The sequence below is a fragment of the Lolium rigidum genome, chromosome 6 (assembly GCF_022539505.1).
Source record: "Lolium rigidum isolate FL_2022 chromosome 6, APGP_CSIRO_Lrig_0.1, whole genome shotgun sequence".
NCBI classification, from domain to species: Eukaryota; Viridiplantae; Streptophyta; class Magnoliopsida; order Poales; family Poaceae; genus Lolium; species Lolium rigidum.
The window spans coordinates 102300704-102313161 of record NC_061513.1 but is presented as its reverse complement, the minus strand read 5'-3'; the positions used below and the strand labels follow the sequence as shown (position 1 = coordinate 102313161).

Genomic DNA, 12458 nt, shown 5'->3' with positions numbered 1-12458 from the left:
ATCTTCAGCAGTTCAAAGACGCTTTCTAAAAAGTTATGACAAACCAAACAGAACAGAATCAGAGGGAAACAATACAGGAAAATGTTTGCGTTTCACAGTTGACATGTTCGTACAAAAGGGTGTTTAAATTAACTTTGTTTGCCATAAACAACTATAGCCATTGAACATTCGCTAAAAAATGGCAGGTGCTCGTGCGGAGAGTATTCTTCTCTACCACATCATTCGGCTACTACAAAGATAGCACAAAGCATTCTGTCATAAAGTAAAGTGTGTCACAAATGTAGAATAGTAGATTGAAAGCCTGAAAAGGCAATTACACAAATTGACTACATAGCAGAAAGTAGATGTTTCTCACGATCGCAATACAATATTAACCCCTAGAAATTGTAAAAACTACATTAAAAGTAATAGCTGCTGCAAAAAAAAATTAAGGTGACAAAAGTAAAAGAACAGTCACATCATAGTTATCTTCTCAACATTCCTATAATAACAAGCAGACAGTAAACACATAAAGTTAAAATAGTTCATGATAGTCAAGTCCACGTATTCCTCACTAGCCGCAGCAAGCAGATTTCGAGGCTTCTGGATTGTCAGAACCTTCTGTCTTGTTAATCTTGATTGTCTGGTCCTATAAGCACCAACATAATTTTCATATCTAAACAAATTTTAAATAACCATCAACAAAATCCTCTGTATGATTATACCTCAGGCTTGGAATCAGTCTCAGCAAGTCTCTGCTTAATATCTCGGGCAATGGAAAAGAAAACTTGCTCCACATTAAGGTTTGTCTTGGCACTCTGCGAGATAGAGGGCACACAGTGAAATTGAAGAAATTTATTAGTGAAAGTATCAAACCTTCAGCACAATAACTTACAGTTTCAAAGAACTGGATGCCATATTCGTCGGCCAGTGCTTGTCCCTTTGCAGTAGAAACAGCCTGCAATAACAATTGCCTAAGGATTGAACACTGGGCTACTAATATCAAATGGGCAACAGCATGAAGACTACTATATATTACTCCCATCTTTCCAGAATATTTAGGTCATATTTTGTTCCTGAATGCATGTCATCATGAAGTCATTCTCACAGTCATATTAAGTTCCTGAATGCATGTTATTCTACCATTTTGAGATAACTATACAGAGAATTTTACCTTGCATACTCCTAACATTTTCTATTACCAATGTCATTTGCTACACCATAGTAACACACAACTTCCAACAGCAACAAGCAGCCTAATAGAGAGAAATATTTTTTTTCTACATGCATATTGGTTGAGGTCTAAATGGCATGTATTCAAGAGGGAGTAGACACCAAGAAAAGCAAATAACATGGAGATGGAGGATGCCTAGATCAGTACCCTTTTATTTTCATCCATATCAGCCTTGTTGCCTATCAAAATTTTGTTCACATTATCAGACGCATGTTGCTCAATGTTGCGTATCCAGTTCCGTATGTCTGTATGTTAAAAAATAAAGTCAATTGTCAATATACAAAAGAAACTTTGGTAAAGTTATCTCCATTTTCAACGAATGAACTCAAGGGCCGTACTGTTGAAAGATGACTCGTCTGTGACGTCATAAACAAGCAAGATACCCATGGCTCCCCGGTAGTATGCTGATAAAAAAATCACTTCATTTGAGAAAGGGTTTCCATATAAGCTTCACAGACCTAGTCTAGCACAAACTGAAACAAACGTCAAACCTGTCGTGATAGTCCTGAATCGCTCTTGACCGGCTGTATCCCAAATTTGCAACTTAATGCGCTTGCCATCTAGTTCAATTGTTCTTATCTTGAAGTCAATACTGCACATATGAATGATTTGAGATGAACAGGGAATACAGTGAAAAATATTTGAGAAGGATGAAGTAAAACAAGAACATCAAATGATTTATGAAACTAGCAATCCGTAAAATAATCATTTGGGACACAAAGCATACCCGATTGTAGTGATAAAACTAGTAGTGAAGGAGCCATCAGAGAACCGTAGGAGGAGGCAACTCTTGCCAACACCTAGATGCAAAGAAAATGAAGGGGAGATTTCCTATCAGGGTATTGGCAAAAGAATGTTGTGAAAAATACGTTGCAACCTACGAATACAGGATTCAAAAAGTCACGAAGAGAAGCATGGAGACATTAGAACTGGCATATCTACCATTATACTTCATAATTCAGATTGTGCCAAGCTCATATGTTACCTAGCGATATTGAAACCATACACTAGCTTCTCAAATAGAGCATAAACCGACCTATCACACCAATATTAAATATCATTTTTATATCTAAAGCAAATTATACCCGAGTATTTGATCTCCGGGTTTTATGCTAGCACTGTCATAATGCATGTGCAACCAACTATCTCCAAAAAGGAGTAAAACCTGAAAACAGCTGAGCGAAGTTTTTACATGACATATTTTTTCCATTCACACTCCTGGATCTTCTCGATATTCATGGACGCAGGGCACCCAACTAAATAAACTAGTGTATGCATGTACACATGCTTAGACAGTCCAGTGTCAGCTAGACGCGTCTATCAGATGCTGCATCCGGTAAAGCATGAAGCAACTATACTTGCAGAAGACTGAAAGCACCCCTTCTCAGAGGTTCCCTCAACCATGCGAAGAAAAACATCATCAGGCAATGGGTATCATGTATGCCCAAAGACTGGTTACAGTAATCGAATGGGGATACCATCCTATGAAGTGCGAACACCCTGAACATACGTAACAGCAGTGTTCTGACGACAAGAAACCAAACGTGGTCTATGACTGAAATGAAAAGAGCACAAACTAAGCTACATCCACTCAGGTTGACACTAGTAACCAGAGCCCTCCCCTGTGATACTAAAGGCTCGCCCCTGTAGCTTGATCAGAGCGTTCTAATGAAATCCCTCCCTCACCAGTTCAGCAAGAAACTAAGGAGGAGCATACTGGCGACTTCCTCGCATCACTGGCATCGCCGCACCAGTGATGGTTAGGGCAATGCCTTATTGCTTTTACCAATCCGCTGCAGCAAATTAATCACAGCTGGCAAGCAGGATACAGCTACCGACACGACCAGTTCATCCACCTGAAACTTACAAGCAACCAAACCAAACGCTGCCTACTACTAAGCGAACGAACGTAGCAAGCCAATCTACACACAACTAGTAGATTGACTGACGTACAAGACAGATATCACAAAGCAATTTCAATCTTGCTGAACCATTGCTTCTCACGCGAACCCGTAGCCGCAGCCGCACGAACCAAACACAAGAGCGAAAGCAGAAGGGCGGCAGGAGGCAACTCACCGCTGTCGCCGATGAGGAGGAGTTTGATGAGGTAGTCATAGTCGGCGCGGGCCCTAGCCGGCGGCGCAGCCATCGCGCTGTCCCGCCCCGGTCCTACCGGCGGCTAGCTGACGAGGGAGATGAGAGTGAGGTGATGATCACAAGCGGGAAGATCAAAGAAACATTGGTGGGCGGGAGCGGGGAAGAAGCGCCGAATTTGTACCGGTCGATGCGGGGAATCGAATCGAGGAAGGGGGCCGCGGATCTGAGGGGATCGTATCTTAAACGGGAGTTGTTTTTCCAAGAGAAGAGCAGAGAGGGCTATTTTGGTCATGATTGTGACGCTTGCTTTTTTGCTTGCAGCAACTCCGAAATTCCTAGTTTTTTGTTGTTGTTGTTGTTGGATTTCGTAGTTTATCATGAAAATACTGATAAAAATGATGATATAAAAATACAGTCATCAATCATGCCATGGAATTTTGAATCAAATTTCAGAAAAAAATGGGAAATCTTATCATGAATAGTATACTTGGTTTAAATTGGACTGTCAATTCAGCCCATTATTAGCAAATAATCAGCGCTAATTTTTCTTTTTCTTGAGCCGCATATTTGTTTAGATTCTGTAATTTCATGACAGTATCATTGTTGTGAAACTATGCTATGATAATTTTGGCAACTTCTAAATCAATCGGAAATTCGGAACTACCCCACTTGAGGTGTTGCTCGATATGATCTTATAGCGAACCTTTGTCATCTAATTAGTGACACACATGAATAGATTAATGAGATTCTTAATGCACATATCTAATATCAAGCAAAACCATGGCCAAGTGACGGTGTTGGAAAGAGACCCTCCTGAGCTTGACTCTTGTTTTTGTATATAATTAGTGTTATCTTAAGTCATGTTTGATTTATATGAAATAATAAACATTGTAGACAAACAATAGACCGGACAACAAAGCTTAAAGAAAACAACCCCTTCTCATCGCCATCGAAGAACTCACCAGTGTAGACCAAAACGAGCAATTGATGATCACTCGTGCTACTCTTAAGAGGACAAGGCCTTGTTGAATCGTCACGACAATTGCTCATCGCAGACGGGTAGAAAGTATAACGTAAGCTAGCAAAGATAGTTGATCATTCTGCAAAAGTACTGTGGAGGGGAGAGCAAAAGACGGGCCTAGTAGTCGCCACCAAAGCCGCTCTGGCCGACGATATCGGCAACAAAAATAGACAAAATTCAACAACACAAACACCTCGAAGCACACTAACTCCTCGGCTTCGATGGCCTTGACTTTGATACAAGGTTCGAGCTGGGGCACCGTTAGTCTTACCAATGTTGTTGTCACCATCATTGGAATATATCTTAGTAGACAGAAAACCTACAAAATTTAGACAACGAAATGAGGTGCGTGTATTATCCCCTCGCATGAAATTGCTATGTGATCTTTCTATATAAAAATGGGAATGCAGTTTTCTCAAAGAAATCAACATTGCTAGTCAAATGCCTGTACATGGTTACCGTGCTAATAATCAAGATGGGGTGGCATGGCAAATAAGAAAATAAGGGACGCTCCCGAGATGATTTTATTATGGAAGAAGCATGATATAATTGTAGGGTGTTGGTCAATATTAACTGCGAATAGCTGGCATGGCGAGTAAGCCAATAGCGGACACAATACATATTATTATTTTTGTTAGTGATTTAACATGATTTGCTTATCCGGTGTTCCTCGAGGTTTGTTCCTAAAAAACATCACCGAGTATAGGTACTAGAAAAATGCAAGCGCTGTCAGCTGTTTTTTCTTGGGAGAATGTTGGCACTTCATTGATCAGATAATATCACTACAATGTACTGTACACTCTGAATATACTCCGGAGCAATAGAGAAAGAAAGATTACAAATCAAAAACTCACTGTTACGAGGTAAAGTGTGTGGCGCCACAGATTTGATCTAGGTGACAGACAACACACCAAAAAACAACAACTTTCCAGCCAACGCTTCGTCATGCCACTCCAACACATACAGAGACCGTTCCCAAATCGTTTAAATCATTTCATAACCGGAAAGGGCCCAAAAGTCACCCGAGAAAAAGCATAGAATATACTTTGAATACTCCAAAGCGGATCAAAGCATGGGGCAGGAAAAGGAGAAGTTCCCATATGCTGAAGAATATGCCAAGGGAGATGCCTCACTTAGGTCACAAGGCCACCTAAGCCTCCACTCGCTGAAAGAAACCTCGTGTATTCGCTCTATAAATGGAGCCTAGCCCAGCATCTCCAATGGAGGACTCCTTCACCTGGGTTCTTCCTAAGTATATTACCCCCAACAATGGCCTGATGCTGCTGGCAGCATGTAGCTCATGCTGTCTCTTTACTTCTCAGCTTCACCAGCGGCGATGACGGGCGGCGGTGCGCGGTGGAGGTATCTAGGCAGGTGTTAGGCCGTGTAGGGCAACTATACATCTTTGGCAGTGTATTGGTTCTTCATCCACAGGGAGATTGTAATGGAGTGTGTAAACTGTGCTTGCATCCCCCGGGTCCTCTCTAGTAGAAATTCCCCAGCTTGCATTTCTACAATTAAGACTAGTGCTCTCCTTATGGAGGCTACTTTGTACCTGCTTGCGGCGAGCTGGTATATATATGTGAGATGTCAATTTTTTCATGCTGATCTCTGGAACTGGAAAGTTGTATTGTAAAGAGGACCAGATGCTGAGTGCTCTCCTATCTCTTGGAGTAGAGTAGCCACTTTGTTACAAAACAATTGAAGTTTTTGTCCTAGCTCAAAGTTCTCAAAGTTTGACCAATTTTTTATATAAAAACATGTTAATATCTACAACAACAAATTTATATAGTACAGAAGTATTTGGTTGATAAATCTAAAATAATTAAATTGGTGTTTTTTAGTTGATCAAACTTAAAATATTTGGACTTCAGACAAAACTAGAATTTCTATTATTTTCGAAAGGAGGGAGTACGCATTAACTCAGCTAATTGGTAAACAGTAGAGACCATCAATTAACAGAAATACAGTATTATTTTCGAAAGGAGGCAGTACACGTTAACTCAGCTAATTGGTAAACGGTACTACCTACTAACCTACATACCGGTTTATTGGGTACTACCTATTTGATGTAAAACTTTGACTGGTAAATTAGCCTACAAAATAGTAGTTATATGTCGCCAAAATTATATGATTGGGAGCGTCTTTAAAATGTGAAACCAATGGTATATATTTTTTGACATACAATTAAAATTGTGTTGCCTAAATTACTAGTCAAAGATTTACACAAAAGTTTACTGGGAGTAGAGACCATCATCAATTAACAGAAATAAGAACCTTAACAATTAAGACTTAACATATATTGAAAATATTCCAATGAGCTGAGCTACAAAATTTTGGTTGTGGCTATGTGCGCGTGGAATGCAGGCCAACATCGCTGGCTTGGTGGTTTTTAGGAGAAGGCGGTGGGAAAGAGCGTGGAATGCAGGCCAACATCGCTGGCCCGATGGTTTTTAGAAGGGTAGGTATGAGGGGAACGCAGGGGTACAGGCAGTAGAGACAGCAAGTAAAGAAAGCAAACATACAGCTATGGTAGAATTTTGATGCCTCGGTGCATCAAGCACTTTCATGGACTATGAAGGGGCTTGCAAATACGACTGTCAGGATTGCCAAATATAAGCACATGACTTCATTGAATTTTTTTTTTTAAATAGAAGGTGGTATTCCATTAAAGTGACACGTGACGGGTACAAATTGCAGACAGGTCCTTTACAACACTCGCCTAAAGAACCTAGTATTTGAGGATAAGACCTGCAAATTTACAAAACACACACCAGAACAAAAGTTGAAAAAGCAATCAGGTCCTAGAGCTTCACCACCACCGCTCGCCGGCATCCTCGAAGCGTCGCCGCCAAGGAATGGAGAGAAGCCGCTCGAACTCTTCCTTCCGACGAAAACCCACCCCTCCTTGCTACCTCCAAGCCGCCGGGAACGAATCACTTCAGCGAGGAGGCGTCGAGCTCCAACAGGGACAGAGAGAAGCCTCCATCACAGAGGTTGAGAAACAGCCTCCTTGCCTGCTGTAGATCGCAGCGGCCATGGTGCCGGCTGCGTAGTTGCGCTTGACGAAGAACCACCAAATATAGACCTAGCGCCGCCTGATAGAGATAGCCCTACTAGCTCCAAACTTTGCAGGGGAAGGCAAGGCAGTTTCCCCCTCACCACCATGACCGGCCAGGGAACAAACCTATCCGAGATCTTGAGCACCTCCGTGCTTCTCCCCCCCCCCCCCCCCCCCCAGCCAGGAGGAGCAGAGCAGTCACCGCACACCTGCAAAGAAGAAAGCATCTACTGGGCCCTTTATTGAAGGAGATATCTACTGGACCCTTTATTGAAGGAGATTCTGGAGCTCCCACCATTGGAGCTCGCCGCCGCCAAGCCACCACCAGAGACACCACATCCTGGCCGGAGATCCAGATGCCAAACTCCAAAAACCAGGCAAGAAGCCAAAAACCTACTCCTACACCTAAGATACTCCAGCGCCTTCTCCTCTCCATCTCCTGCCAGCTAATCCAGCTGAGAGGAGGAAGGAGCGGCCCAGTTTGGATAAGGGAGAGAGCAGGGACTGTAGCTAACCAAGAGCGGTGGAGGGGGGAAATGACTTCACTGAATCAGGATTGCCAAACGTGGGCACATAACTACTTTGTGTCAGTTTAAGATACGAAATCATTTCGTTGAAAATAAAACTCAAACCTTTTAGATTGTCCTAAAAAGGAAAAAAAAAAACAAGAGTCAAAGGACTGATATCACAGCATATTCAAAACGGCAGTGGTGCAAAGGAATGAGACATGCCTCTGATCTCAATGGAATAACATCAAGATAGGATATAGATTTCAGAATTAACGACAGGCACAGCTCATAGTTTCAAACAAAGGCACCCAATCCAGAAGTGCATTACAGATTCCAGAATAACTTAACAAGCCGCGGCAGCTAGTCAGACAAAAAAGACAACTTAGGAGTTCTCTGGAAAATATCCTACTAACATATCTGAAGTACTTTCTGAACTTCCACTTCAGTAGAAAAAGCCAAGGACTTTGCCACCAACATTCTTGCGCCTTGCTTCCTCATGGTCCATGATCCCAGCAGAAGTTGTCAGCACAATGTAACCAAACTGCAAATAACAAAAGAGAATGTAGATCAAGTTAATTATCACCATAGGCCCAAATGTCAAACACATAGCACTATACAGTTTGCCACAGAAGGTTCCATAGAAAATGTAACCAGGTTAGAGAATGTAGATCAAGTAAATTATCACCAAAGGCCCAAATGTCAAACACATAGCACTATACAGTTCACCATAGCAGGTTGCATAGATAATGTAACCAGGTTAGAGAATGTAGATCAAGTTAATTATCACCAAAGGCCCAAATGTCAAACACATAGCACTATAAAGTTTGCCACAGCAGGTTCCATAGAAAATGTAACCAGCACTAAGATCAATCAGGCAACTGACCTGCCGAGATGGAAGAAGCCTGGCAGTCCATCCCTCAATCTCCTTGACACCAACATCAAAGCGAGGACTGATGACACCACACTTGTTCAGCCTGCCATTCAATTCGACCACGATTTTGCCAGACCTGTGATCATCAACGTACTCAAACTCACCGATGTATCCTGCATAAAAGGAAACCAAGTCAGGTAGAGATTCTCGAGGAGTAGTAACAAACTAGATTATGCAAGTCAAAACTAACCATGCTTCTGCATGACGATAAGGAACTTGATGATGACCTTAGAAGAAGGCCTGATCATGACCTGCCTCTTGCCACGCTTCTCAGCATTGTACATGGACTTGAGAGCATCATTCAGCACGCTGATTCTCACCATCCTTACCTGAAGAATAACAAACAGTACCACAAAGGGTACAGAGGTAGTCTTTCAGAAACCATAACTGAAAAAACAGGCTGCCTTATATGCAGGTACAAACATAATAATTTTGACATTTGAACAAGTCAATATTCCAATCTAGGAAGGTCAACTTGGCACAGAAATGTCAAAATGTAGAACATGTCCATCCATTTTCAGAAAACAAGCCATACACTGCTAGCATGCTTGGAGATTAAAAAACACCTTTATGCATGTGCAACAAAATTTATAAGCCAATAACTAACATTTGATTCTGCTCAGCTGTTCCAATCGACATTTCCAGATAAGTCAATACAAGTGCCACAATACATAATGTAGTTATGATGATTGATAACTAGCTAACTGAGAAAAAAAGGTAATTAAGTTCCAAAACGGAGCAACACATCCAGCCTAGGTGGATACAAGATGGTTTAAGAATGTACACTGATAAAGAAACGAAGTTATTATTTTTAAGCACAACAACGAAGAGACTAGCAGGTTAGTAACAGCAGCTCATAAGTTAGATGAAGAGCTAGATGCAGATTTAACCCGACTTAAGTAAGATACTTGTAAGAACCAAAAAAACATTTTATAGTTCTTTTCTAAAACGCATTTCCTAGATTAATCTGAACTACGGTATGAAGAGAAATCATGTACAAGTTTATTTTATTTATCGTATTTCATCGGCTCCATTCGCAGGCAGGTTAAAACCCAAAACCACTGAACATGATCTTCAGAAACTATCCATGCTAACACAAGAAACTGTAATAAATATCCAATCACATGAACAGGAGACAGACAGCTAACACCAAAGCAATCTATGATTACCAAGGATTTCCAGCCAATTACTTCGCTCCAACACAAACTACCCTACCTCGCTTCCAGATCAAACCTAACACGTCTACTCATAAGATGGTGAGCGCACTGGGTTCCTAAACCTAACACGTCTGCCCACAAGATGGCGAGTGCACTGGGTGAGCCTAAACCCTGGCAGTTTGCCGCCGACAGATCAAGATTCGCCGTCGTAATACTACACATCCTTGATAGCTACGCGCAGACCGAAGGAAGAAACAGAAAGGGAGGGATCAGGGCTCAGGTTTTCTCCTGTGACTGTACCTGTAGGGAGCGAGTCGAGCTCTGGCCGTGGCGGCGGCGGCTGCTGCTTGGGAGCGAGAGACGCGAGGAGGAAGGCGACGGCGCAGAGGGGGTTCTTCGGGAGGGCGTGGGATGTTATATGGGTGGATGGATAGCGTCCCTGCAGTCGGATCTGGATCGGACGGCGGTCGTTTGCTTCAGGATAGTTTGCCCTAGAATGACGTCTGTTCTGGTGTTCAAGTATGGGCCATACGAAGACGGCCTCGTTAGAGGCCGAAGTGGAGAGCCCATGTTGGTACGTACTTCTAACGCGCCGGCCCTTTTGGTTTCTCATCGTTCACCTTGTGTCGATCTGATCCAGCCCATTTGCATCGTCACTACTGATTAGCCTATGGTGCTTGCCGGCTGGACAGGAACTCTCATTTGTAACTAGTTGTATCTGTATTTTATTGTAGGATGTTACACTTTTTAGTTTTTAAGAAATATGAAAAAAATCTTGGAAATATATTATGTTGTGTGTTATGCATCCATAAAGTTTCATCAAACCATTCAAAAATGTATGGCCTGCACAAAAAAGACAAATGATATGTGAATATTTATGAAATACTATTCACTTTTTGTCTTTTCATTTTACCACAGGTCACATATGGTCATATTTTGTAACGAAATTTTATATGTGCACAAGATATAACATAACCCATGTCCACAATTTTATTTCACATTTTTTGAAAACACGAAAATGTGACATTTTGATAATGGGGTGCGAACGCAACTAGTTGCGGAATATTCGCACTCCGACTGGGAAAATCTCAGGTTGCTTGGGAGAAACTTGGGGAGATGGGGACTTAAACTTGTATTAAGTATAGTACGATTCCCTGGCTCACTTCTGCGAGAGACATTGGCCATATTTTTTTTTTTTGCGAATAAGACATTGGCCATATTTGTGGTGAAGACATCACAAAAGTTGTCTTAAGTATAGTACGAGGTAATAATGAGTCAAGTGAAAACACCAATAATACAATTCTAGTGCTCATACCAAAGGTCAAGAATCCTACACTTTTGTTTCAATTCCGACTGATCATTTTATGCATTGCTTCGAAATTGATAGCCAACTGATACGTCTCAAACGTATCTATAATTTCTTATGTTCCATGCTAGTTTTATGACAATACCTACATGTTTTATTCATACTTTATATCATTTTGATGCATTTTCCGGTACTAACCTATTAACAAGATGCCGAAGCGCCAGTTCCTGTTTTCTGCTGTTTTTGGTTTCAGAAATCCTAGACAGAAAATATTCTCGGAATTGGACGAAACAAAAGCCCACGGTCTTATTTTCCACGGAGGCTTCCAGAACACCGAAGAGGAGACGAAGAGGAGCCACGAGGCGGCCACACCCTAGGTGGGCCCGGCCCCACCCCTGGCCGCGCCGCCATGTGGTGTGGGCCCCTCGGAACTCCACCGACATCGCCCCTTCGCCTATATATTCTCTCCGTCGCGAAAACCCTAAAACATCCAGTCATATTCCACGAAGAGTTCTGTAGCTGCCGCCATCGCGAAGACAAGTTTCTGGGGACAGAAGTCTCTGTTCCGGCACGCCGCCGGGATGGGGAATTGCCCCCGGAATCATCTCCATCGACACCACCGCCATCTTCATCGCTGTTGCTGTCTCCCATGATGAGGAGGGAGTAGTTCTCCCCCCGAGGCTAAGGGCTCTACCGGTAGCTATGTGGTTCATCTCTCTCTCCCATGGTGTGATCTTTATGTGATCATGAGCTTTGTATCACTATTAATCTATGTGCTACTCTAGTGATGTTATTAAAGTAGTCTATTCCTCCTCCATGATGTAAAGTTGACAGTGTGTGCATCATGTAGTACTTGACATAGGTTATGATTGTAATCTCTTGTAGATTATGAAGTTAACTATTACTATGATAGTATTGATGCGATCAATTCCCCCTTTCATAACTATTGGTGACAGTGTGTATGCTATGTTAGTACTCGGTCTAAATTGCAACGGTCTATTATGCACTCTAGAGGTTACTTTAATATGAACTCCCGATTCACTCTCCACGGTGTGACTTCTTGTATCGTGATTGCAGGGTTTCTTGAGAGGGATATCTTTGTCCTCTACCTCCCTGAGTTCGACAAACCTTGGGTGATTCACTTAAGGGAAACTTGCTGCTGT

The 12458-nt window shown here is 42.1% G+C and overlaps 2 protein-coding genes across 2 annotated transcripts; both read right to left on the bottom strand.

Moving 5' to 3' along the window:
• Positions 1 to 270: 270 nt before the first annotated feature.
• LOC124660772 (ras-related protein RAB1BV-like) lies at positions 271 to 3555 on the bottom strand. Its single transcript, XM_047198602.1, has 8 exons — positions 3290 to 3555; positions 1941 to 2013; positions 1705 to 1805; positions 1552 to 1617; positions 1361 to 1458; positions 875 to 937; positions 705 to 797; positions 271 to 628 (listed from the first exon to the last, which is right to left on the bottom strand). Exons 1-8 carry the CDS (start codon positions 3360 to 3362, stop codon positions 554 to 556), a joined length of 642 nt encoding a protein of 213 aa, XP_047054558.1. The 5' UTR covers positions 3363 to 3555; the 3' UTR covers positions 271 to 553.
• A 4571-nt stretch (positions 3556 to 8126) lies between these two features.
• On the bottom strand, positions 8127 to 10364 carry LOC124666602 (40S ribosomal protein S15a-1). The gene is made up of 4 exons (XM_047203941.1): positions 10290 to 10364; positions 9023 to 9161; positions 8785 to 8945; positions 8127 to 8442 (listed from the first exon to the last, which is right to left on the bottom strand). Exons 2-4 carry the CDS (start codon positions 9153 to 9155, stop codon positions 8344 to 8346), a joined length of 393 nt encoding a protein of 130 aa, XP_047059897.1. The 5' UTR covers positions 9156 to 9161; positions 10290 to 10364; the 3' UTR covers positions 8127 to 8343.
• Positions 10365 to 12458: the final 2094 nt, after the last annotated feature.

Bases quoted from the DNA above. Each gene is read 5' to 3' on its own strand.
- LOC124660772 (XM_047198602.1), bottom strand. From the start codon at position 3,362: ATGGCTGCGCCGCCGGCTAGGGCCCGCGCCGACTATGACTACCTCATC. The intron at 1,459-1,551 runs GTACGGCCCTTG...TTTAACATACAG, and splicing joins AGACGAGTCATCTTTCAACA to ACATACGGAACTGGATACGC. The intron at 629-704 runs GTATAATCATAC...TGGTGCTTATAG, and splicing joins AGACTGATTCCAAGCCTGAG to GACCAGACAATCAAGATTAA.
- LOC124666602 (XM_047203941.1), bottom strand. From the start codon at position 9,155: ATGGTGAGAATCAGCGTGCTGAATGATGCTCTCAAGTCCATGTACAAT. The intron at 8,946-9,022 runs GTTAGTTTTGAC...CCTTTTATGCAG, and splicing joins TATCGTCATGCAGAAGCATG to GATACATCGGTGAGTTTGAG. The intron at 8,443-8,784 runs GTCAGTTGCCTG...TGTTATTTGCAG, and splicing joins GGCTTCTTCCATCTCGGCAG to TTTGGTTACATTGTGCTGAC.